Source organism: Colobus angolensis, unplaced genomic scaffold (assembly GCF_000951035.1).
Source record: "Colobus angolensis palliatus isolate OR3802 unplaced genomic scaffold, Cang.pa_1.0 Scaffold214, whole genome shotgun sequence".
In the NCBI taxonomy this organism is placed as follows: domain Eukaryota; kingdom Metazoa; phylum Chordata; class Mammalia; order Primates; family Cercopithecidae; genus Colobus; species Colobus angolensis.
Genome location: NW_012115311.1, coordinates 2,342,643 through 2,366,343, shown reverse-complemented (window position 1 = coordinate 2,366,343; position 23,701 = coordinate 2,342,643). Strand labels below are relative to the sequence as shown.

Genomic DNA, 23,701 nt, shown 5'->3' with positions numbered 1-23,701 from the left:
ACGAGTTGATGGGTGCAGCACACCAACATGGCACAAGTATACATATGTAACAAACCTGCACGTTATGCACATGTACCCTAGAACTTAAAGTATAATAAGAAAAAGAAAAAAAAAAAATTACCTTTCATGGATGACTTTTTCGTTTTCTGTGGAATTAATAACGTTTTTATTTAAGAAATGTCACTTTTTTCTGTATTTGTCACTAATTCAAGCCCAAATCCCTGCCATTGATCTAAATCTTCAGATATGTCAGGTGTTTATCAATTTGCTTTATCACCAATTATCTGTTTTCCTTATGTGTTCCATAACTATTTTATACATGGTAAAAATTCTTCCTGGTCTGTGCGCTGAATTGAGCTTATTAGTTTATTCAAGTTATCTATGTCCTTGCTTATTTTTGCCCCCATTCAATGTGTCAACTGGACTTTTACATGTATTTCAACATTCTGCAGAAATCTCTTGAGCCAGATCTTTATTAGTCCTGGCAGCATTTTCAGTAATTGTCCTATCAGCAGATAATTCAGGTTCCCCTTTCTCCAGACTCCACTAGCAATTTTCCCCGTGTCCTTTCAGACCCCACTGGCAGTCCCTTTGAGAGGGTATTCTAAGCAGACAAATCTCAGTGTGGAAGTGCTTATTGGCCTATACTTGCATTATGCTTGCTAGCGTGCTGTCAGCCAAGACTGGGCACATAGAACAGCCTGGATTCAGTATGATAGAGGACAAGGGGGTGGATATGGGAAGGTGTGGTTTGTCACCTTTCTCCAAAGTAACAATTTACCTTGTTGGGTAAAGGATTCTTGATTTTAGGACCTTTACTACCAATAACCTATTATTTTTTTCCCACTTTTATATAGCTTCTTCCAGTATTTCAAGCAAGAAGTCCAGGCTAGTCAGATTCTCTTGTTTTTAGTAATCTAGTCCATTCATCTGGAAACTTACAGGGATTTTCCTTTGAGTTCATATGTTTTCCCAGGATATTTTTGGTATGTCTCTTTTTAAAAATTATTTGCATCTTTGACTTTGTAGAGCCATTTCAATGTAAAGATTCAAACCTTTCTTTTGCTTAGTAAAGAGTTCTATTTCTATAATCATCACTTTTCTATGTGTTACTTTTTATATTTTGAAACCCCTGTCCTCAGTTGGTCTTATCTCAAGGATCTGCCCTCTAATTTCTTTTTAGATCTCTTTACTTTAATCTATTTCTTTGATATTTGCTCTATATTACTTTCCTTCCATTTTTCTTTCAGACCACTAATTTGATTCTTAGCAGTAACTCTTTTTTCACCTTCATTAAGTGTTTACCTTTGCACACTTTGTTTTTCTTTGGTTTCTGGTAAGTCTAGCAAGTAAGGGCTCTAATTATACTTCCTTGGGCATTTATTAAAAAAAAAAAAATGAAATTACTTTATGTCTTTCCGTAGTGATGCCTCAGGAAAGAAACCATACTTGTTCCAATTATTCACAAGGGCTTTCTTTTAGCTTCCTCACCTCTTTTAAATCAGTTCTAAGTTTTTTAGGGGGAAGAGCAGAACTATTGGAGTTGCTTGGAAAATTGCAGTCATTTAGATGGTAACAGATACCATAAGTTGACAGTGTACTGTGTCACTAGCAAGCAAACTGGTAAAATCTGGGGGAACATTCTGGTGAGGAATAGAAGGAAGACCTCCAGATTCAGGATTGTACTAGCGGAAAAAAAAAAAAATAAAAAAAAAAAGGAAGAGCAAGCTTTTTCTCACCAGGGAATGTTTCAGCCCATCAAGGTAGTCCTCTTCTGTGGTTTTTATTTCCATTAGCATTAGTTGGAATCCCCCAAAATAGCACAAAACTGGGGAGCCCATACTACTCACATCTGGTAGTGGCATCTTCTTAGGCAGTTCCTGAACCTGAAATCTTTAGCCAAGTTTCTATTGGGCCCTCAGCTCTTCCCTGCTTGTCAGAGGCCTGCCTTATCCTCAGGAGAAATTGCTACCTGAGCTGTAATGGGATTTCCTCTAGGCTTCTCCAGATGGTATATTTGATTTGATAAGTCAGCCTAGCAAGTTGGGACCATGAGGAGGACAGGAAGTCAGGAACATCAGGCCCTCATCTCGGAGTTCTTCCTAAATATTTTATTTTATTTTATTTTATTTATTTATTTATTTATTTATTTATTTTTTTGAGATGGAGTCTTGCTCTGTCGCCCGGGCTGGAGTGCAGTGGCCGGATCTCAGCTCACTGCAAGCTCCGCCTCCCGGGTTTACGCCATTCTCCCGCCTCAGCCTCCCGAGTAGCTGGGACTACAGGCGCCCGCCACCTCGCCCAGCTAGTTTTTTGTATTTTTTAGTAGAGACGGGGTTTCACAGTGTTAGCCAGGATGGTCTCGATCTCCTGACCTCGTGATCCGCCCGTCTCGGCCTCCCAAAGTGCTGGGATTACAGGCTTGAGCCACCGCGCCCGGCCCATATTTTATTTTATACTGTTGTTGTTTACTAGTGTTTTTTGTTTGTGTTTTGTTTATTACCAGCTTTTAAAAGAGTTGAGAAGCAACCCAAATTTTGTGACTGGAGGATAGTCCTAGAATCTTCCTTGGTTATAATTTTTAAAGTAAGACTTTTTCCCCCTTTCATAGAAAGACTTACTGTTTGGGGGAAGAAAAAGGTTTTGTTACAGAGGTCATCCCTGTGCCAATGCAAGGAAAAACTCCATGATGAAGAGCTCAGACTCTGGGGTAGTTTACTTCTACTCTCATCAGTGTCATTCTTCTTTTAAAATGTTTTCTTTCTGTGTTTTATTTTAGATTGAAGCACATTTGGACACACTTATAAATGAGCAAGCCTCTTATGTTTTAACTAGGGTAGGCTTGAGTCACATCTATAACACTGTACAGCAACATAAACCCGAACAGGTAAGTGCTTAGATGTTCCTTACTAATTCATGTTCCTTCCTAATTCAAGAACATGCCAGTTTATAGTATGCTCTTCTAGAGCTGCACTCTGGATTCTTGGCTCTACCACATATTAGCTATGTTTTCCTGGGAAAGTGATTTATTTTTCTGTATCTGTTTCCTTACCTGTGGGTTGGGGGTAATAATAGTAGCTGTGTCATAGGGTTATTCTTAAGACATAATACATGCATAGCTCTTAGATGACTTCCTAAATATGGTAGAGTGCCCCACAGTATTAACAATCCTTTTTATTAAAAATGGTTTTTGTTAAAAGTAATGAAAATATACAAAAATTAGTATTATAATAAAATGTCTGAAGGATATTCATACTGGTACATTTTTTGGATTCCTATATCACTATTAGTTGTAATTGAATGCGTAGATTACAGTATAAATAGCAGTCATCTTCTTTTTAATTTAGCAAAGTGCCCATTACTTTGAGAAGGTAGTCACTTCTGGGGCCAGCATATGATCTTGTTAAATTACAGAACCCTAGTAGAAATAAAGGAGTGATGTGAACCCTAGAAAACCATGTAAGCCATCTTTCTTAAGAAAGCAAAGAACTCTTTCAAACGGCATTAACATGAAGACTATATTATGGCCCAGAAACTCTTAAATGAAGCTCTTAAAACACAACTTTTCAATTTTTTATTTGCTAAAGTGGTAAGCAAATTTCTACCAGTAGGAACCAATTTTGCTGCCTTTCTGTACTTTCTAAAAGTATCAAAGCCTCCATGTGTCACTGGCATCTTCCAGTGCTTCATTGCCTTCATTTTCTTGAGTATGAGTAAACTTGAAGTATCATGATATTTCTGTTATTAATAAACTTGAGCGCCTCTTTCTCCCTCCAACAAATCATAGTCCCTGATCTTACTGAGGCTGAAGAAATTACACTTGAGTTCTATGGAAATAAGCTAAATGATTTTCCAAATTTGGGCAGTTCTTTAATGGACTATATTGAATAAGTGAAATAAAATGTATATCTCCTTTTTTACATCTTGGATCTGCTTTTTTTTTTTTTTTAAAATAGGGCTCTTTAGCTAATATGCCCAACCTAGATTCTGTGACACTGAAGGCTGCAATGGTAAGTGTATGATAAAACATTTTAATTTAGATTTCTTTATGGATCAATATTCTTCATTTTTTGCTGTGTGATAATTTCATTCTGGGTGATACTTTTTATCTCTCGATATGCTGTATTAACATTGGGTCAAATAATAATGACTAAGCCTGTATTCCTTTAATTGAGTAGTTCTGGCCAAGTCTTAAATTCATGGTAGTGTTCCACTATGCTCTGATAGTCTCATCATTACTGTTTAGGATTACTGTTTACTCTATTTTTAGAGTTTTATTCCTAATTTAATTAAAAACAGGAATGACAGATATGAAGAAATTAGGCTGTATATCATCATAAACTTACTACAGGATCCTTGGTTTAAAGCTCTTGACTTTTTCTTGACGTGAAAATTGAAACTAGATTCCACTCTTAAAACAGTATGTTACTCTTTAGTTTGAGACTCACCGAATTTTGACTTTATTACCTTCCTTTTCAGGTGAAGATCTTGTATCTTCCTTTTTGCATGATCACTACTTTTTGTGTGTGTTTCTGTGTCTTAAGTGTATATACTTTTCTCATGTGCATAGCCGTTCATTGTATGATATTTAAGTCATATAACTCTATCCCTCATAGGAGTGATCCCTTTTGGAAGTTTTATGATAGTAATACTAGTAATAGTAATAATAATAACAAGGAACAAGAACAGCCATTAACATTTGCTTAGTATAGCAAGTGCTTTTCATGTGTTAATTCTTGAATCCTCATGACAACCCCATTCAATCCAGGAAGTTGGCCTACAGTGCTTGCGGATTTAACTACTGTACTAAACTACTGATCCTAAGTATTTAAAATACTCACATATACTCACTACCACAATGGCCTGACTTTCATAGATAGTCCTCTAGGAAGGTTTTTAAATTTTCCAACAATTTTTGATGCCAGAGCTTTCCAATATATTATCTTTCAGAACTCAATTTAACTGAAAATAAAAGGATAGGCCCATAAGATACCTAACAAATGCAAAGAAGAAGGTAGAGCTATCTATATAATTATTAGATATCTAAAGTAGAATTTAAAAAGACTAAATGCAACAAAGCAGAAACATTATGTCATAATAAAAGGCACTATATAGAAGCAACAGTTATAACTTCTATATATAAAACAAAAATATAATAGCAAAAATTAGAAATGCAAAGAAAATTCAACGTTAAAAAGTTTAAATAAAAATAGGTGAAAATGAATTTTAGCTTCATTAAAAGATATGTTTTTTAGGAAGTTATATATACACTCACCATACTATCCAGTAAAATTCCACTTCAAGGTATTTACCCCCAAAAAATGAAGATCTATGCTCACATTTACATCTGTAACATTAGTTAGTACCAAATGTGTGTTCCCTTCCTCTGTTTCTCTTCTCTTGACACATATCTAGTCTGTAATACAACTCATAAAATATTTTAAATGCCATTAAAAATTCTTCATGTTCCTGGTGTTAATTTTCAAAACAATTAAGATGAATATGAATATATGATTTCTCTAAAGAAACAAATCTTGCTTGAGTTTTGTATTTAATACATGATTATATACAACCATTTGTTGTCTCCATTTAGGGGTTTCTAAGGCACTTCAATTCAGCATGTCCAAAACTAACTCTGCCCATTCCACCCCAAAACGAAGTCCTTTTCCAGGCATTATTAACTCGGAAAATTGTAAGACCTTCTATCCATTTATCATTTAAATAGTTATTAACCAAGTTTCTGCTATTTTCTAGTCATCATACTAAGAAATGGAATGAAAACAGATATGATCTAGTAAGGGATGCAGCTACTACACAAATGAAGAGTACAGTTTTGTGTTACAATAATATAGTGAATTAATTTATACAGATCCAAAATCTGGGAGTCAATCCCTTCATTCTATCAGTAACCAAGTCCTGATGGTCCTCAAATATCTTTACTTCTTTCATCTTGATTGCCCCATAGTCTAAAAATGCTGCAGTAGGTGCCTAAGGTACCTAATTGGTGTCTTTGCATCTATTATTGCAATCTTCCATTCTATTCTTCCTATGGCCAGAGTTAGCTTCTTAAAACTTAAATCAGATCTCTCCCTTACTTAACTTAAATGGTTTACTAATGCTTTTAAAATTATTAAAATCCTTAAATAAGCATACCAGTCTTACATGATCTCTACTTACCTAGCTGTTTTCCTTCCCACCTCAAGCCTTCATGCTGTCTCCTCTCCCTGAACCTCCCCACCCATCCATCCACTTACTTAATGTATATTAATCTTTAAGATTTCACTTCAAATGTCCTTTCCTGAGAGATGCTTTTGCCAAATCCACAGACTAGGTCCTTGATTTATTCTTTATAGTACCTTGTTTTGTTCCTTAATAGCATTTAACAAAGTTTGTAATTTTATATTTATTTATATTATTGCCTGTTTAACACCTCTCTTGCTAGGTCATAAGCTCTATGAAGCTAGGGAGTATCCTTTTGTTTTGCTCATTTTTATACTACTATTACTTAATATAGTATCTTTTCAATGGTAGGTATTAGTTGAACTAATGAATGGATTAATGAACAAATGAATAAATATAGTAAAATCAAGAAACAGGTAGACCTGAAACCTGATGACTTTACTTTTTGTTAATATTATTACTTAAAAGCTTTATGAGGAAGACTAAAATGAGTGGTTTGGATTCAGGATTTTAAAAGTAAATATTGCTAATATTGACTATATTACAGATGTGACAGTTTTAGGGAGTTTTAGGTAGAATGTTTACGAAATACTACACAGTTTGAACACAACAATCTAGTTATTTGGAGTATGGAATTTTTCTCAAGTACTTAATTCTTAAAAGATATGTTTGGCTGGGTGCGGTGGCTCACGCCTGTAATCCCAGCACTTTGGGAGGCCGAGGCGGGCGGATCATGAGGTCAGGAGTTCGAGACCATCCTGGCTAACACAGTGAAACCCCATCTCTACTAAAAATACAAAAAAATTAGCTGGGCGCGGTGGCGGGTGCCCTGTAGTCCCAGCTACTCAGGAGGCTGAGGCAGGAGAATGGCGTGAACCCGGGAGGCGGAGCTTGCAGTGAGCCGAGATTGTGCCACTGCACTCCAACCTGGGCAACAAGGTGAGACTCTGCCTCAAAAAAAAAGATATGTTTATATTTGAGATGTTTGTTAGCACATGTATGTACTTATATTTTGTATTTCTCTATTTCATTTAGGTTCAGTTTGATCGTTATCTGTCAGCCCCAGACAACCTATTAATACCACAGCTGAACTTTCTTCTAAGTGCCACAGTGAAGTAAGTATTTTTGGTCCCAAGTAGTTGGTAAACATTCACATATTTTTAAATATCAAATACGTTTTTTGGAAAAAAAATTATTTTCAAGAATAGGCGATTTACCATTGAAAATCTGTAGTTCTCAACCTTTCTTCTGCCTCAGCACACCAAAGGATGTGATCTGAACATGTCTGTACTTATTCCATGTCTATATGTCACTCCAAAATCTCTAATTAGTAAATGATTTTTATAATTACTTTGAATATAATTGAAGCTATGTAGCTGTAATACCAAATACCTTTATGTTAACAAACATGTTAGAATAATGTTGAATATGTTATGGAAAATCAATAATATATTCATTATGCAATGCAGATGAACTGATTTATAGACTATTTTGAATCTAAGGTAGTTTTCTGTAGATATAAAATTACTCAGTATCATTTATCAGGAATGTATTCAGGACACAGAATCATACATGAAAATATTAGAATATAACAATTAGAAGAAACAGATTATATAATCTTCCTTGATTTTAAGAAAAATATTGGCAAAATTGTGTAGGTAAGAAATTAGGCAACATTATCTACACTTTTTTTCCCTGTCTATTCAAATGCAGCGCAGTAAGTGTTTTCTACGTAACAGGCACTAGGAGTTAAGGTTTAAAAGACATTTGCACTGTTTTCATGGAGCTTATAACCTAATAGGTCAGTTAAACATGTGAACAAATATTTACATTAAAATGTACAGTAAGGAAAGAACTATTGAAGAAAACATTTCAGACATCTAAAAGAATGTAATGTTGTAGAGGTAATATACTTATTTTCTGTTCCTGAGCATAGAACTACAGCAACAAATAGAGCAAGGAAGCAGCTTTTTAACTCACCATGCAGAATTTGGTATCAATTAAAATTGGCTGGAAATCAATGGACCATTTTTTTTTTCTCAGACACAGACTTAGGAAAGTTCCATTTTAGGTGAGTGACTAGAGTAAATGAGTTTAGTGTTTTCTTGTGACCTTTATATTGTATTATCCTAAAAGATATTATACTGTTTACATAACCAGAATTCTGAAGACTTAAGAGACTACCAAAGAAACTGTTATGCTGTGACTCAGGTTGTTTGTATGTGCTTCGTTTTTTTTCTCTTTTTTTTGAGATGGAGTCTTGTTCTGTTGCCCAGGCTAGAGTGCAGTGATCTTGACTCAGTGCCATCTCTGCCTCCCAGGTTCAAGCAATTCTCCTGCCTCAGCCTCCCAAGTAACTGGGATTACAGGCGCCCACCACCACACCCAGCTAATTTTTGTATTTTTAGTAGAGATGGAGGTCACCATATTGGCCAGGCTGGTCTCGAACTCCTGACCTCGTGATCCACCCACCTCGGCCTCCCAAAGTTCTTGGATTACAGGCGTGAGCCACTGCGCCCGGCCAATGTGCTTCTTAAATTATTAAATTTTTAACTGAATACCTGTAATTCTTTTTAACTTAACCATGTCTCAGTACATAATATTTGAATGTTGTTAGCAGTGACACTACATGTGAAGTATATTGTTTTTCTTTTCATAATATAATGATTGAAAAGAGATTTTAATGTACTTAAAAGATGACATGTAACCCAGATGCTGTGAAGCAGGGGTCCCCAACCCCCGGGCCAGGGACCCCGCCTGTTAGGAGCACAAACCCTACTGCGAACTGTGCCTGGAGGATCTAGGTTGTGTGCTCTTTATGAGATGGAACAGTTTCATCCCAAACCATCCCCCAGCTTCTCGTCCACGGAAAAATTGTCTTCCACAAAACCGGTCCCTGCTGCCAAAAACACTGGGAACTGCTGCTATAAAGGAAACAGATGGACAGATTTGGCTCTGTAACATTTTAAGGCTTTTACAGAAAAAGATAATATAAGCTAAGTTAAAATATAAACAATAATATGGAAAAATATTTGCAAAATATGTAACAGATAAATTATCCTTACTATATTATCCTTAATATGTAGTAAGGTCCTATAAATTAATACAGATTGTAGAAAAACAGGCCCGAATATTTGGACAACTCACAGAAGTAATGGAAATGGCAAGTAAATATCTGAGGAAATGGTAATTACCAAAAAATGCAAACTGAAGCAATGAGAACTTTAATCTATCAGACTGCTGACAATAAAACATTTATGACATACTAATGGAACAGGTCTGAGAAAATGGGCATTTTCACACTTTTTTAATGACAGTATAAATTAGTACAATCTTTTCAAAGGGCAGTTTGGCAACATTCCACAAAATTTTGAAATTATACATTCTTAGGCTCTTCTAAAATTTTATTTTTCTTTCTTAGTCTTGGTAACAGTTTAAAAAAAACTGTTGAACCAGCGATGGGATTGAGTGTTGTATACGGATCTATTTGAGTTCTTTGCCTCAGAAACTTGTCAAATTTCCTAAGCTTAAATCATTTTTGAAATTAAATGTTTGTCTTCCATTATTGAGAATATTTTAGTTTCTCATTTACTTTTATTGTCCTATTGTCTAACAGTTTCAATGTAAACTTTGTTATTTTGTTATCAGACAAATGAAAAAGTTTTGGTACTTTTTTTTAAATGTGAATTTTTAATTCAGTTTTTAAAATGCTTTTATGATATGTGCCTAACATCCTATTATGAATTCTTGCTATTTATAATGACATTTAAAATTGAGATATGCATATTATTTATATAAGTATTAATACTACAAACAAGAATTTGAAATTTCTTAGTACCTATTTACCTTTGTTTTCATTCAGAAATATTTTTAAATGTTATTTGCAAAGTATTCAAAAATTAAATGTGATCTGCAACATAATTTTCAATATTTGTTTAGATGAACAGAAATTATAGTATAAATTTAGCTACTTATTTTCAAAATCAGGATTGCTTTGAAAATATAGGGCATTTTACACATTTAAGATTTAACATCAGGCTGAGCGCAGTGGTTCTCTGAACACCTGTAATCCCAGCACTTTGGGAGGTCGAGGCAGGCAGATCACAAGGTCAGGAATTCAAGACCAGCCTGGCCAATATGGTGAAACCCTGTCTCTACTAAAAATACAAAAATTAGCTCGGTGTGGTGGTGTGTGCCTGTAGTCCCAGCTACTTGGGAGGCTGAGGCAGGAGAATCGCTTGAATGCAATAATGATTGAAGAGAGGTTTTAATATACTTTGAAAGATGACATATAGCCCAGATGCTGTGAAGCAGGGGTCCCCAACCCCGGGCCAGGGAACCTGGCAGATACTCGGGAGGCGGAGGTTGCAGTGAGCTGGGATTGCGCCACTGCACTCCAGCCTGGGTGGCAGAGCAAGACTCCATCTCAGAAAAAAAAAGATTAAACATTAAAGAAGATTTTTATTTTTTATTTTTTTTGAGACAGAGTCTGGCACTGTCACCCAGGTCGGAGTGCAGTGGCACAATCTCGACTCACTGCAGCCTCCATCTCCCGGGTTCAAGTGATTCTCCTGCCTTAGCCTCCCAAGTAGCTGGGACTACAGGTGCATGCCACCACACCTGGCATATTTTTGTATTTTTAGTGGAGATGGGTCCTCTCCATGTTGGCCAGGCTGGTCTCAAACTCCTGACCTCAAATTATCTGCCCCCCTTGACCTCCTAAAGTGCTGGAGTTACAGGCTTGATACCACTCCCGGCCTAAAGCAGATTTTTAAATTGCACGTATACTATCTGTTTTTGTTTTTTTCATATTCTCTTCTCCTGAACTTTGTTTATCTTCATAGTTGCAATATGTTTGGGACACCTGTAACTCATGTCTCCCTTTTTCTTGTCTTCGTTTGATTGACTTTCAAAGAGATTTTGATTGAGCACCTCAGCCTTTGAATAAGCTATTGAATACATTTAAATAGCTAGGAAACAAGGTGGTATAGGAAATAAGAAAAAGAATAGAGAAAGAAAATGGTTTTAAAGAAGTCTTCCCTTTGGAGTGAATTTGAAGCTTGTTGTTCTATTTTCAATACAAAATCTCCAAATATTCACCTTATAGCAGTACAAAAATAGAGTTGGGACTATAGAAACCACAACTGTGCATATATAAAATGTTCTCAACAAATCTTTGCTATTGAGTCACAGTTATTTCCATAATAACTTAAGAAATAAAGAGAATGCAGATGCTTCCTAAAGTGAGCATATGGGAAAGTGGATAAGATTTGATAACTCTTTTATTCAAGGTTTTTCCTGCATTATAGAAATAATATGTTAGAAATAAAGCATGTACCTATAATGGAGCAATGTTTTTTAGATAAATTGAATTTTTTTTTCTTTTAACTACCTTCTTTTATTCACCTGGACTATCAGGAATATCCATATAGAAAAAAATAAAGCAAGTTTGGGGTAAAATTAACAACAACAACAAAAAAACTACCAGGAAAAGAACTACTGGACAGCTGTGAACTGAATGCTTTAGAGACCTCAGAAAGTCCAAACCTTAAAAGCAGGGTTAATCTCCAAAGACTGGGGAACCTGGAATTCTTATGTCAAGGGAAGGAAAAGAAAGAGTATCTTAGCTGCAGGAGAGAAAAAGAGCAATTTGCTGTTCCTCTACCTTTTTGTTCCATTCAGGCCTTCAGCTGATTGGATGGAGCCCGCCCCACTGATGGGGAATCTTCTTCACTCAGTCTCCGAACTGACATGCCCATCTCTTGGGGAAACACCCTCACAGACACACCCGGAAATTATGCTTTGTCAACTAACTAGGTATCCCTCATCCAGTCAAGTGAACCCTTAAAATTCACCATCAGAGCAACTTTATATTCACACTAATTCAGCTTAAAATCAAGCCTCTAAATGATCAACTTGATCTGTAATTAAATTAACTGCCTTCCGGAACAAAACATGACATACTTAAAGATGACAGTTACAGACAATCAACATCTATAATGCTAAGCATGCAGTCTATAATGCTAACATCTATAATGCTAAGCATGCGATAAAATACTATTGCAGTGAGAAAGCAGGAAAATATGAGCCAAACCTGTAAAAAAAAAAATCAGTCAATAGAAACATACTTTCAAATGATAAAGTTTACAGAATTAGCAGATAAGGTGTTTTTAAAAAGCTGTTAAAAATATGTTCAAGAATTTAAAGGAAAACATGACCCTGAGAGAACAAATAGGGGATTTTACAAAATTAGAATTTTAGAACTCAGAGATGCAGTATATAAAATGAAAAATTCACTGGATTGGCTTATAGGCCAGTTGAACACTCCAGAGAGAAAGATCAGTTAACTTGAAGAGAGGACAATAGAAACTGAAGCACAGATAGAAAAAAATTAAAAGGCTGGAAAACAGATGGAGTCTTAGAGAATTGTGAGATAATACTAAGCAGTCTAATGTGTATAATTAGATATCATAGTGTAATTGAAGCAGAAAAATTTGAATAAAAGGGGAATTTTTTCTAAATGTTATGCAAATAGGAACCCTCAGGCCCAAGAAATTAAATACCAAATCATACCATAATCAAATTATTGAAAACCAGTGATAAAGAGATAAATTTTTAAAGACATGTGCAGGGAACAGTGGCATTACTACTGTCTTCTCGTTAGAAACAGCACAGACCAGAACACAGTAGAATATCATCACCTTTAAAAAGCTTAAGTATAAAAACAATGTCAACTTTAAATGATCGATCAAAAAAAAACTGAAAGTGAAAGAAATGTTTTGAAATAAATGAAAATAGAGAAGATTTATCCCCAGCTTAATGCACTGTAAGAAATGGGTACAAAAAGGAAGAATTCTTTTTTTTTTTTCTTTTTTTTTGAGACGGAATCTTGCTGTGTCACCCAGGCTGGAGTAGAGTGGTGCAATCTTGACTAACTGCAACCTCTGCGTCCTGGGTTCAAGCAACTCTCCTGCCTCATCCTCCTGAGTAGGTAGAAATATGGGCACCTGCTAACGCACCTGGCTAATTTTTGTATTTTTAGTAGAGACGGGGTTTCGCCATGTTGGCCAAGCTGATCTCAAATTCCTGACCTCGTGATCCACCCACCTCGACCTCCCAAAGTGCTGGGATTACAGGTGTAAGCCACTGTGCCTGGCCAAAAAGGAAGAATTCTTTAAGATCATTTTCTTTTTCTATTCTTTTCACTATTATTTTGAGAATTTTTACATCACTGTTCATCAGGGATATTGGCCTGTATTTTTGTTTTACTTTTTTTTTTTTTTCTTAATCTGTCTTTGGTTTTGATATCAGGGTAATACTGGTGGCCTCATAGAATGAACATGGAAGTATTCCCTTCTCCTCTATTTCTTGGAATAGTTTGAGTAGAATTGGCGCTAGTTCTTCCTTAAGTGTTTGGTAAAATTCAGAAGTGAAGCCATCAGTTCCTGGCTTTTTTTAGCTGGGAGATTTTTATTATGGCGTTGATCTCATTACTTGTTATTGGTCTCTTCAGGTTTTGAATTTCTTCATGGTTCAGTCTTGGCAGGTTGCGTGTGTCTAGGAATTTATTCATTTCTTCTAAGTTTATATTTGCTCATAGTAGCCTCTAATGCGTCTTTGAATTTCTGGGGTACTAGCTATAATGTCTTCTTTTTCATTTCTGATTTTATTTATTTGGATCTTCTGGTTCTTTTCTTAGTCTGGCTAAAGGTTTGTCAATTTTGTCTATCTTTTCAAAAAAATCACCTTTTGTTTCATCACTCTTTTGTACTTTTCTTTGTTTCAATTTCATTTATTTATGCTCTGATCTTTATTTATTTACTTCCACTAATTTTGGGTTTGGTTTCCTCTTGCTTTTCTAGTTCTTTAAAATGTATCATTAGGTTGTTTATTTGAAGCTTTTCTACTTTTTTATGTAGGCACTTACAGCTATAAACTTTCCTTTTACTACTGCTTTTACTGTATCCTATCGGTTTTGGTATGTTGTTTCCGTTTTCAGTTGTTTCAATAAATTTTTAAATTTCCTTCTTAATTTCTTCATTGGCCCACTAGTTATTCAGGAACATACTGTTAAAACAATGTGTTTGTATAGTTTCCAAAATTCTTCTTGTTAGGATTTTTAGTTTTATTCCATTGTGATCAAAGAAGATACTTGATATAATTTCATTTTTAAAAAATTTTATGGACTTTTTTGTGTCCTAACATATGGTCTGTGCTTGAGAATGATCTATGTGCTGAAGAGAAAATGTTTATTCTGCAGCCATTGAATGAAATACTCTACAAATATTGATTAGGTGTATTTGCATTTGGTCCGTAGTGTAGATTAAGTCCAATATTTCTTTTTTAATTTTCTCTCTGGGAAATCCGTCCAGTGATGAAAGTTGAGGGTTGAAGCCTCCAGCTATTATTGTTTTGGGGCCTGTCTCTCTCATTGTCTGTAATAATGCTTTGTATATCTGGGTGCTACAATGTTGGGTGCATGTATATTTACAATTGTTATACCCTCTTGCTGAATTTACTCCTTTATCATTATATACTGAACTTGTTTGTCTCTTTTTACGTTTGCCTTCAAATCTTATTTTTTCTGATATAAATAAGTATAGCTACTCCTATTTTGTTGTTCGTTTCCACTGGCATGGAGTATCTTTTTCTATCTTTCTTTTTTTCAGTCTGTGTCTGCTTTTATAGATGAAGTATTTTTTTTGTAGGCAGCAGATCTTTGGGTCTTGTTTTTTTAATCCATTCAACCACTCTGTGACTTTCGATTGGAGACCATAGTCCATTTACATTGTGTTATTACTGAAAAGGACTTACTCTGCCATTTTAAAATTTGCTGTCTTGTTCTTCTGTGGTTTTCATTTCCTTCTTTCCTTCCTTCCTGTCTCTTTTTTAGTGAAGTTGATTTTCTCTGGTGGTATATTTTAATTTCTTGCTTTTTATGTTTTGTATATCTGTTGTATGTTTTTTGACTTGAGGTTACCATGAAGCTTCCAAATAATATCTTAATACTCCATTATTTTAAACTGACAACAACTTAACATGAATTATGTAAATAAACAAGCAAAGAGAAAACTAATAAAAAACTCCTTACCCTTCAACTTCATTGCCCTGCTTTCTAATATTTGTTGTTTCTGCTTATATCTTATTATACTGTCTATCACTTGAAATGTTATTGTAGTTATTTTTGATAGGTTCATCTTTTTACTCTTTCTACTCAAGATATGAGTAGTTTACACACCACAGTTACAGTTTACAATATTTTTCTGTGTTTTTCTATGTACCTAGTAATACCAGTGTGTTTAGTTCCTTCAGATGATTTCTTATTGCTCATTAATATCCTTTTCTTTCACATTGAAGAACTCTCTTTAGCATTTCTTGTAGGACAGATGTGGTGTTGATGAAGTACTTTTTTGTTGTTTTTTTGTTTTTTTGGTCTGGGAAAGCCTTTATTTGTCCTTCATGTTTATAAGATCTTTTCACTGGATATGGTATTCTAGGATAAAAGTTTTTTTTTTTCCTTCAGCACTTTATGTCATGCCACTCTCTCCTGGCCTGTAAGGTTTCCACTGAAAAGTCTGCTGCCAGAAGTATTAGAGCTCCTTTTTAGGTTGTTTCTTTTCTCTTGCTGCTTTTACATTCCTTTCTTTTTCTTTGGCCTTTGGGAGTTTGATTATTAAAGGTCTTGAGATAGCCTTATTTGAATTACATCTGCTTGGTGGTCTGTGACCTTCTTGTACTTGAATATTGATATCTTTCTCTAGGTTTGGGAAGTTCTCTGTTATCCCTTCGAATAAACTTTCTACTCTAATCTCTCTCTGCCTCCTCTTTTAAGGCCAGCAACTCTTGGATTTGCTTCCTTGAGGCTATTTTCTAGATCTTGTATGTGTGCTTCATTTGTTTTATTCCTTTTTCTTTTGTCTTCTCTTACTGTGTATTTTCAAATATCCTGTCTTTAATCTCAGTAGTTCTTTCTTCTGTTTGATTAATTCTGCAACTAACAGACTCTGATGCATTCTTTAGCATGGCACATTCTTTAGCATGGCTCCCTCTGTGGATGCTGGCTGAGTTCTGCCTGGTGTTGCTTTCTGCTGTGACAGGGCAGCACTAAATTCCATTGCTAAGTCCCACAATCACTCTTTTTTTTCCCTTCCACAAGTGCGTAAATTATCTCTCCACGCCATGCTGCCAGTGCCAGGGATTAGGGGAAGGACAGTGTAGCAATTCAAAACTATCTTTCTTATCCTGTTTAGTGCCTCTTTCCTTAATATGATGTTAAAGCCAAGTACTATGATTGCTTACCTGATTTTTGGTTCTTAGGAAGGTGATGTTTTGTGTGGATTGTTGTTCAATTTGGTGTTCCTGCTTGGGGGACAATCACTGGAGGCTTCTATTTGCTCATCTTGCTCCTAATGGTAGAATTTTTAACACATAGTAATAAAACATATGACAACAGAAGTGCAAAAGATGCAGTGGGAGGGCAGTGGAAGTTTGGTGTTGTAATATTGTAAGGATATTAAGTTATCCATGCAATATATAATATTGATTGGAGGTAGATTGTAAACCTTCCCACAACCATTAAAACAAACAAAGTTATTTAACATACCAATAGATAAGATCAAATAGAATTTTAAAAAAGTAATTTTTTCAAAAGAAGGTGCAAAAGGAGGGTAAAAGAACAAATGAGACAAGTATGAAACAAGTAGCAGGAAGATAGACTTAATTACAGCCTAATAAGTAACTGTAATAAATGTAAAAGTACTACGCAGTCGAACTAAAAGGCAAAATTGTTAGATTGGATGAAAAAGCATGATACAACTATCTGCTCTCTATAAAAAAATTCATTTTAAATATAAAGGCAGAGATAGTTTAAAAAGATGGCAAAAGATATACCATGCAAGCACTAATCATAAAGCTGGAATAGCTATATTACTCTCAGAAAAATTAGACTACAGACAGATAATAATACCAGAGATAAAGTGTGACATTTTATAATATAATAGGATTAATACATGAAGAAAATATAATAGTATATATGTGCATTTAATAGCAGAGCTGCAAATAACATGAAATATAAGCTCACAGAATTGATGAGGAGTAGCTATATCAAGAAATATTGTTAGATATTTCAACATAACTCCTCTCAGTAATTGATACAAAAAAATAGGACATTAACATGATGCTTCATAGTTGAACAGTACTACCAATCTTTACCTAATAGAAATATTTAAAATACTGGCTGGGCGCAGTGGCTCATGTCTGTAATCCCAGCACTTTGGGAGGCCGAGGTGGGTGGATCACGAGGTCAGGAATTCCAGACCATCCTGGCTAACATGGTGAAACCCCGTCTCTACTAAAAATACAAAAAATTAGCAGGGCATGGCGACGTGTGCCTGTAGTCCCAGCTACTTGGGAGGCTGAGGCAGGAGAATGGCGTGAACCCGGGAGGCGGAGCAGAGCTTGCAGTGAGCCAAGATTGTGCCACAGCACTCCAGCCTGGGCGACAGAGCGAGACTCCGTCTCAAAAAAAAAAAAAAAAAAATTTAAAATATTACACACAAACTATAGGAAATATACATTGTTTTCAGGTACGGATGAAGCATTCATGAAATTAATGTAAGAATGAGCAAAAAAGGAAATCAGAAATCCTAAGCAGATGAACTTAAGAACTCAAACTAGATATTTCTAGTTCTAGAAAGTTCATAGCAAGAACTAGAAAAGTCATAGCAAGTTTTTCTTTATACATTGCAAGCTAAATCAGTTTTTACAATGAATGTGGATAACTTAAGTTACCCTATTTTAACATACAAGAGTGTCAGTTTAGATTTAAAAAAAAAAAAAAAAAACACCCAGTTTACCTATATGCCCTTTACAAGAGACCATTTACAACAAAGTGGCATACAAAGAAAGAAGGAGTTGCAATATTAACAGGTGAAATTGAATTCAGGGTGTAAGTCACTAAAAAGTCAAAGGGCAATGTTTTATAGTGATAAAAGTCATGCTTAAGTAGGTCTTAGATAAAAAGCCTGCAAGATAGAAAAAATCATTTAAAAAAATCAAACATGCCATTGCATCAAGAGAGGAAACACCATAGCCAAAGGATACGAAGAAAAATCTGACTCGAATTGACTACATAAAGCAGTTAGAGAAGAGTACCACCACACTATGCTGGAATATTGAAAATCTACAGCAAACATAATAGTTAATGATGGAACATTAGAAACCTTTTCATTAAAGTTCAAAGCAAGATATGCATACGTACTGTCATATCTATTTACCTGGGAGCTTCTAGCCATTGTAATGAACTGAGTCATAAATATTGAAAAGAATTAATAAAACGTATTAATTTCAAATGTCTGTACCAAAAACAAAAAAGGCAAACAATTAATAAACTAATAGAACTAAAGTAGAGTTATTACTTGGCCAGATTCAAAATTGACATACAAAAATTAGTACCTTTTCTGTATACCAGCAATGTCTAATTATAACAATGAAAAGTAAAAGACTTTATTATAAAAGTCACAGGATTGTTTCCTAGGAATAAATTTGATAATATATATAGAAAATTACATAATGAAACTTATAAAAATTTATTGAAAATTCTAAAAGGTCTGACTAAATAGGCATACTCTGTTCATATACTGGAAAATTCATTAGTGTAACAGGTTAATCTGTAAATAACTCCAACAAACTTCTCATGGAATTATTTCATTAAATATTTATCTAAGAAAAAGTGTATGAGAGAGGACCCATACTTTTGAACATCTCCACAATTAGCTCTCCAGCCCAAGGTGGCATCATCTGTGCCTGGTTTATCACATTAACCTCTGAACTCTTCCATTTTTACACTTGCCCTCTCCACCACCATCCACCCAAGCCCTATAGCCTAAACTGAACACTCAGAGTGATCCTTTAATAATAGATTGCTTAGTTCAATTCTTTCGATGAATTTAAAAGAGGATGTTGTTTAGAAAGATTAGGTAATTGAATCAAGGTCAAAAAATTAGTAAGGAGTAGAGCCATGATTTGAATCCAGTATTTTTGATTCTAGACCCTATTCTCTTCAACACTAGACTATACTACATTTTATTAGCTCTTTCTGTGTTGAGGTTATTTTATTATTTTTGAAAGATTCTCATAGATGTCTGGCATATGTGATGATAGATGACACATGAAATACGTAGCTTGGCCTCATGAAAAATATACTTAAGCTGACCTGGGATGAAAAATTGTCTTGACCCATTGTGACATTTCTTATGTTTATATGGTGATAAAGAAAAATCAGAATTTTAACTAATCTGTTATTCATAAGGATATTGTCATCTTTTCTACTTGGGCTTTTAGGCTTAACGCCTTTTTTTCTCCTGTGGCACATTTGATTGCACTCTTAACTGTGGTGCTAAAATAAAACTTAACTTTAGTGATCACAGAACCTGATGTTGAAATAATCTATTTTTGGAAATGCTGGGTTTATGGTAATGAGAAAGTTGTATAATGTTGTTATGGCAACCAAAATCCTAAAGTACAGATTAATGAGAAGCTCACTGATTTTTGGAAGTAAGCAGTTCATTTCTTATCTCAGTTCAGTTTTAAATAATTATTTAAAATACAGTAAATTTCTTTGCACATATTTTAAAATGAGAATAATATCTCCATTTAGTTATAGATCAGTCTTTATCATGACTTTAAAATTTATAATACCAGATTTTTATGACACTGTGACATTTGTAACTGGACAAATTGAATTTCCCAATGTATAGTATTCTGATATATTAGTAGCTGAAAAAACGTTGCCTTCTTTAAAATTATATAACAAGCTGATCTCTCAATATGTTTTTTTCCTAACAGTAAATTAACTACCTGATTATTATATTTGCTATATGATATGCTGGTATAGCAGCTACTTTCTAAGTGTAAGAGATGTTAAGAAAGACCTTTCAAAACTTGGAATTAGGCAAATAAGTTCTGAGAGAACAGCATGTCATTGCAGGGTCATAATGAAGCATTGTTTTTAACAGGCTCATCAATAATTATTTATTTAGGGAATGGGCCTTTGTTTGATTCTCTGTTTACTATTGATTAAAGGTTCCAAACTCTGTGGACATGTTAATTTATAGATTCTGTGTGGTAGAAGAAATAGCCCCAAACCTATGGTTTTTCTTGCTCTGTAGCACATTTGTACCTAACCTGTTTTGTTCTAACTGTCCTTTTCAAATACCTGTAAATGACCAGTTTCTCAAAATGTGCTTTGAACCAGCTTTATCTTCTTAGTAGTTTCCTCATCAATGAGTTATTAAATTTTTGACCCATCATTAATTTGTATGAGAATCATCTTTTTAATTTTTTAAAAGTTATACTTGGACTGGGAAGATCATTAAACCGTCCAAAGGCCCATAGGACACCACTTAATAAATTAATACCTCTGAGGATTTCGTGGTAGCAAAGAGACAGGAAAGTTAATGGTCTACCTGTTTAGATGATCATAGCTTATATTCAAATAAAAAGTTACACCATTCCAAGATGGCCGAATAGAAACAGCTCCGGTCTGCAGCTCCCAACATGATCAACGCAGAAAACGGGTGATTTCTGCATTTCCAACCAATGTACCTGGTTCCTCTCATTGGGACTGGTTGGACAGTGGGTGCAGCCCATGGAGGGTGAGCAGACGCAGGGTGGGGCATTGCCTCACCCAGGAAGCACAAGGGGTCGGGGTATTTCCCTTTCCTAGCCAAGGGAAGGCTGACAGATGGCAGCTGGATAAATGGGACAGTGCCGCCCAAATACTGTGCTTTTCCAACGGTCTCAGCAAATGGCACACCAGGAGATTATATCCCTCACCTGGCTAGGCAGATCCCAAGCCCGTGGAGCCTTGCTTATAGCGCAGTAGTCTGAGATGGACCTGCCAGGCAGCAGCCTGGCAGGGGGAGGGGCGTCTGCCATTGCTGAGCCTTGAGTAGGTAAACAAAGTGGCCTGGGTAGCTCTAACTGGGCAGAGCCCACCAGAGCTCAGCAAGGCAGGCTGCCTCTGTACTATCCACCTCTGCAGGCAGGGCATAGCTGAATAAAAGGCAGCAGAAACTTCTGCAGACTTAAACGTCCCTGTCTGACAGCTCTGAAGAGAGCAGTGGTTCTCCCAGCACTGTGTTGAGCTCGGCGAACAGACAGACTGCCTCCTCAAGTGGGTCCCTGACTCCCGTGTAGCCTAATTGGGAGACACCCCAGTAGGGGCTGACTGACACCTCATACAGGTGGGTGCCCCTCTGGGATGAAGCTTCCAGAGGGAGGATCAGGCAGCAATATTTGCTGTTATGCAGCCTCCGCTTGTCTGGAGTGGATCTCCAGCAAACTCCGACAAACCTGCAGCTGAGGGACCTGACTGTCAGAAGGAAAACTAACAAACAGAAAGGAATAGCATCAAATCAACAAAAAGGACATCCACACCAAAACCCCATCTGTAGGTCACCAACATCAAAGACCAAAGGTAGATAAAACCACAAAGATGGGGAGAAACCAGAGCAGAAAAGCTGAAAATTCTAAAAACGAGAGAGCCTCTTCTCCTCTAAAGGATCGCAGCTCCTCACTAGCAACGGAACAAAGCTGGATGGAGAATGACTTTGACGAGCTGACAGAAGTGGGCTACAGAAGGTCGGTGATAACAAACTCCTCTGAGCTAAAGGAGGATGTCTGACCCATCGCAAGGAAGCTAAAAACCTTGAAGAATGATTAGATGAATGGCTAACTAGAATACACAGTGTAGAGAAGACCTTAAATGACCTGATGGAGCTGAAAAACATGGCATGAGAACTATGTGATGCATGCACACACTTCAATAGCTAATTTGATCGACTGGAAGAAAGAGTATCAGTGATTGAAGATCAAATTAATGAAATAAAGCAAGAAGAGGAGTTTAGAGAAAAAAGAGTAAAAAGAAACAAACAAAGCCTCCAAGAAATACGGGATTATGTAAAAAGACTAAATCTGTTTGATTGTTCTACCTGAAAGTGATGGGGAGAATGGAACCAAGTTGGAAAACACTCTTCAGGATATTATCCAGGAGAACTTCCCCAACCTAGCAAGGCAGGCCAACATTCAAATTCAGGAAATACAGAGAGCACCACAAAGATACTCCTCGAGAAGAGCAACTTCAAGACATAATTGCCAGATTCACCAAAGTTGAAATGAAGGAAAAAATGTTAAGGACAGCCAGAGAGAAAGGTCAGAGTACCCACAAAGGGAAGCCCATCAGACTAACAGCAGATCTCTCAGCAGAAACTCTACAAGCCAGAAGAGAGTGGGGGGCCAATATTCAACATTCTTAAAGAAACTTCAACCCAGAATTTCATATGCAGCCAAACTAAGCTTCATAAGTGAAGGAGAAATAAAATCCTTTACAGACAAGCAAATGCTGAGAGATTTTGCTACCACCAGGCCTGCCTTACAAGAGCTCCTGAAGGAAGCACTAAACATGGAAAGGAACAACTGGTACCAGCCACTGCAAAAACATGCCACATTGTCAAGACCATCGATGCTAGGAAGAAACTGCATCAACTAACAGGCAAAATAACCAGCTAACATCATAATGACAGGATCAGATTCACACATAACAATATTAACCTTAAATGTAAATGAGCTAAATGTCCCAATTAAAAGACATGGACTGGCAAATTGGATAAAGAGTCAAGACCCATCAGTGTGCTGTATTCAGGAGACCCATCTCACATGCAGAGACATACATAGGCTCAAAATAAAGGGATGGAGGAAGATCTACCAAGCAAATGGAAGGAAAAAAAGGCAGGGGTTGCAGTCCTAGTCTCTGATAAAACAGAGTTTAAACCAACAAAGATCAAACGAGACAAAGAAGGCCATTACATAATGATAAAGGGATCAATTCAACAAGAAGAGCTAATTATCCTAAATATGTATGCACACAATACAGCAGCACCCAGATTCATAAAGCAAGTCCTTAGAGACCTACAAAGAGACTTAGACACCCACACAATAATAATGGGAGATTTTAACACCCCACTGTCAATATTAGACAGATCAACGAGGCAGAAGGTTAACAAGGATATCCAGGACTTGAACTCAGCTCTGCACCAAGCAGACCTAATAGACATCTACAGAACTCTCCACCCCAAATCAACAGAATATACATTCTTCTCAGCACCACATCACACTTATTCCAAAACTGATCACATAGTTGGAAGTAAAGCACTCCTCAGCAAATATAAAAGAACAGAAATCACCACAAACTGTATCTCAGAACACAGTGCAATCAAATTAGAACTCAGGATTAAGAAACTCACTCAAAACTGCTCAACTACATGGAAACTGAACAACCCACTCCTGAATAACTACAGGGTAAATAATTAAATGAAGGCAGAAATAAAGATGTTCTTTGAAACCAATGAGAACAAAGACATAATGTGCCAGAATCTCTGGGACACATTTAAAGCAGTGTATAGAGGGAAATTTATAGCACTAAATGCCCACAAGAGAAAGCAGGAAAGATCTAAAATTGACA

General features: G+C 35.9%; 1 protein-coding gene across 2 annotated transcripts in view; it reads left to right on the top strand.

The window, feature by feature from the left end:
* The window catches only part of COG6 (component of oligomeric golgi complex 6), a 107,518-nt gene that overhangs the window by 73,483 nt on the left and 10,334 nt on the right, over positions 1-23,701 (top strand). For both annotated transcript variants that reach the window (XM_011942977.1, XM_011942978.1), the window contains 3 exons: positions 2,780-2,887; positions 3,957-4,010; positions 7,216-7,295. In XM_011942977.1, coding sequence (XP_011798367.1) covers positions 2,780-2,887; positions 3,957-4,010; positions 7,216-7,295 — 242 coding nt within the window. The remainder of the gene's footprint in view (positions 1-2,779; positions 2,888-3,956; positions 4,011-7,215; positions 7,296-23,701) is intronic.